We start from the raw sequence: 969 nt of genomic DNA, 5'->3' as shown, positions 1-969 counted from the left end.
ATAAATAAGATTTAGATAGAGGTGAAAAAAGGGATAAAAAGGAAATATACGATGTTATATTGTGGTGTGTTATGCTTCATATGTTATGTTATTTATTCTTATGTTATGGTTATGTTATGTTATACCAAGTACTAAGCTAAACTCCCCTCCACTTAACCCATTCCAACTAATGTTATTTTAGCTCATTCAACTTACATAAACTATCCTTAATTTTATCGGTTGAATTTCAACCGCTGGGCGAACACTAGTACAATTAATTTTACAATGCGTAATTTATATTTAAATTGAAATAATTGAGTTACGTTACTTCCATCCAACTTCACCTCCAACCGAACTCGAAACCGCAATCTCAGAACCAGAAGCAGCAGTCTTCACGCGACGTCACATCCAATATTTGCCAGGAAATCAATTAACATTGTCTTAACAGCACTGAAAAAATTCCAGGTTATTTAAGGAAATTATTACCTGCTTATATTTAGTAAATTTACTTCCTAAAATTGATGACGCACTGTGTTGAGCATGAACCTAAATTAAGGGAAAACTTCTCAAATTGAATAAATTTTTCGTAATATTAAGGAAAAAAACCGAAACTACAAAATTAGGAAATTGGTTCTTGTTTTAAGGAAACGCACTTTTCTAAGTGTAGGGACAGTTTGTTTAAAGTTTGCCTCCATATAGTCGAAACACTGTGCGACGCAGTCAAAGACAATGACCGACAAACTAAAATATAAAAATATAGATAAAGATTAACATTGAGATTAATGAAAAGATTTAGGTGAAGATCAAAATGAAGATGGGAATGGAGGTGTATATAAAAATGAAGTGCAAGATGCAGAAGAAGATGTAAATGCAGATGAAGGTACAGGTGAAGATGAAGATGATGACGAAGATGAAAATAACGATGAAGATGAGGAGGATGATGACGATGACGATGAAGATCAAATTCAAGATTATGTAGATCAAAGTTAA

The 969-nt window shown here is 32.5% G+C and overlaps 1 protein-coding gene across 1 annotated transcript in view; it reads left to right on the top strand.

Annotated features, from left to right (window-relative positions):
• LOC118733550 (zinc finger protein rotund-like) overlaps positions 1-969 on the top strand; it is a 39288-nt gene extending 38319 nt beyond the window's left edge. Inside the window, exon 5 of the mRNA XM_036463022.1 lies at positions 776-969. Coding sequence (XP_036318915.1) covers positions 776-969 — 194 coding nt within the window. The remainder of the gene's footprint in view (positions 1-775) is intronic.

Source organism: Rhagoletis pomonella, unplaced genomic scaffold (assembly GCF_013731165.1).
Source record: "Rhagoletis pomonella isolate Grant_MI unplaced genomic scaffold, Rhpom_1.0 Rhpom_scaffold_00001, whole genome shotgun sequence".
NCBI classification, from domain to species: Eukaryota; Metazoa; Arthropoda; class Insecta; order Diptera; family Tephritidae; genus Rhagoletis; species Rhagoletis pomonella.
This window is presented reverse-complemented; position numbering and strand designations above follow the sequence as displayed.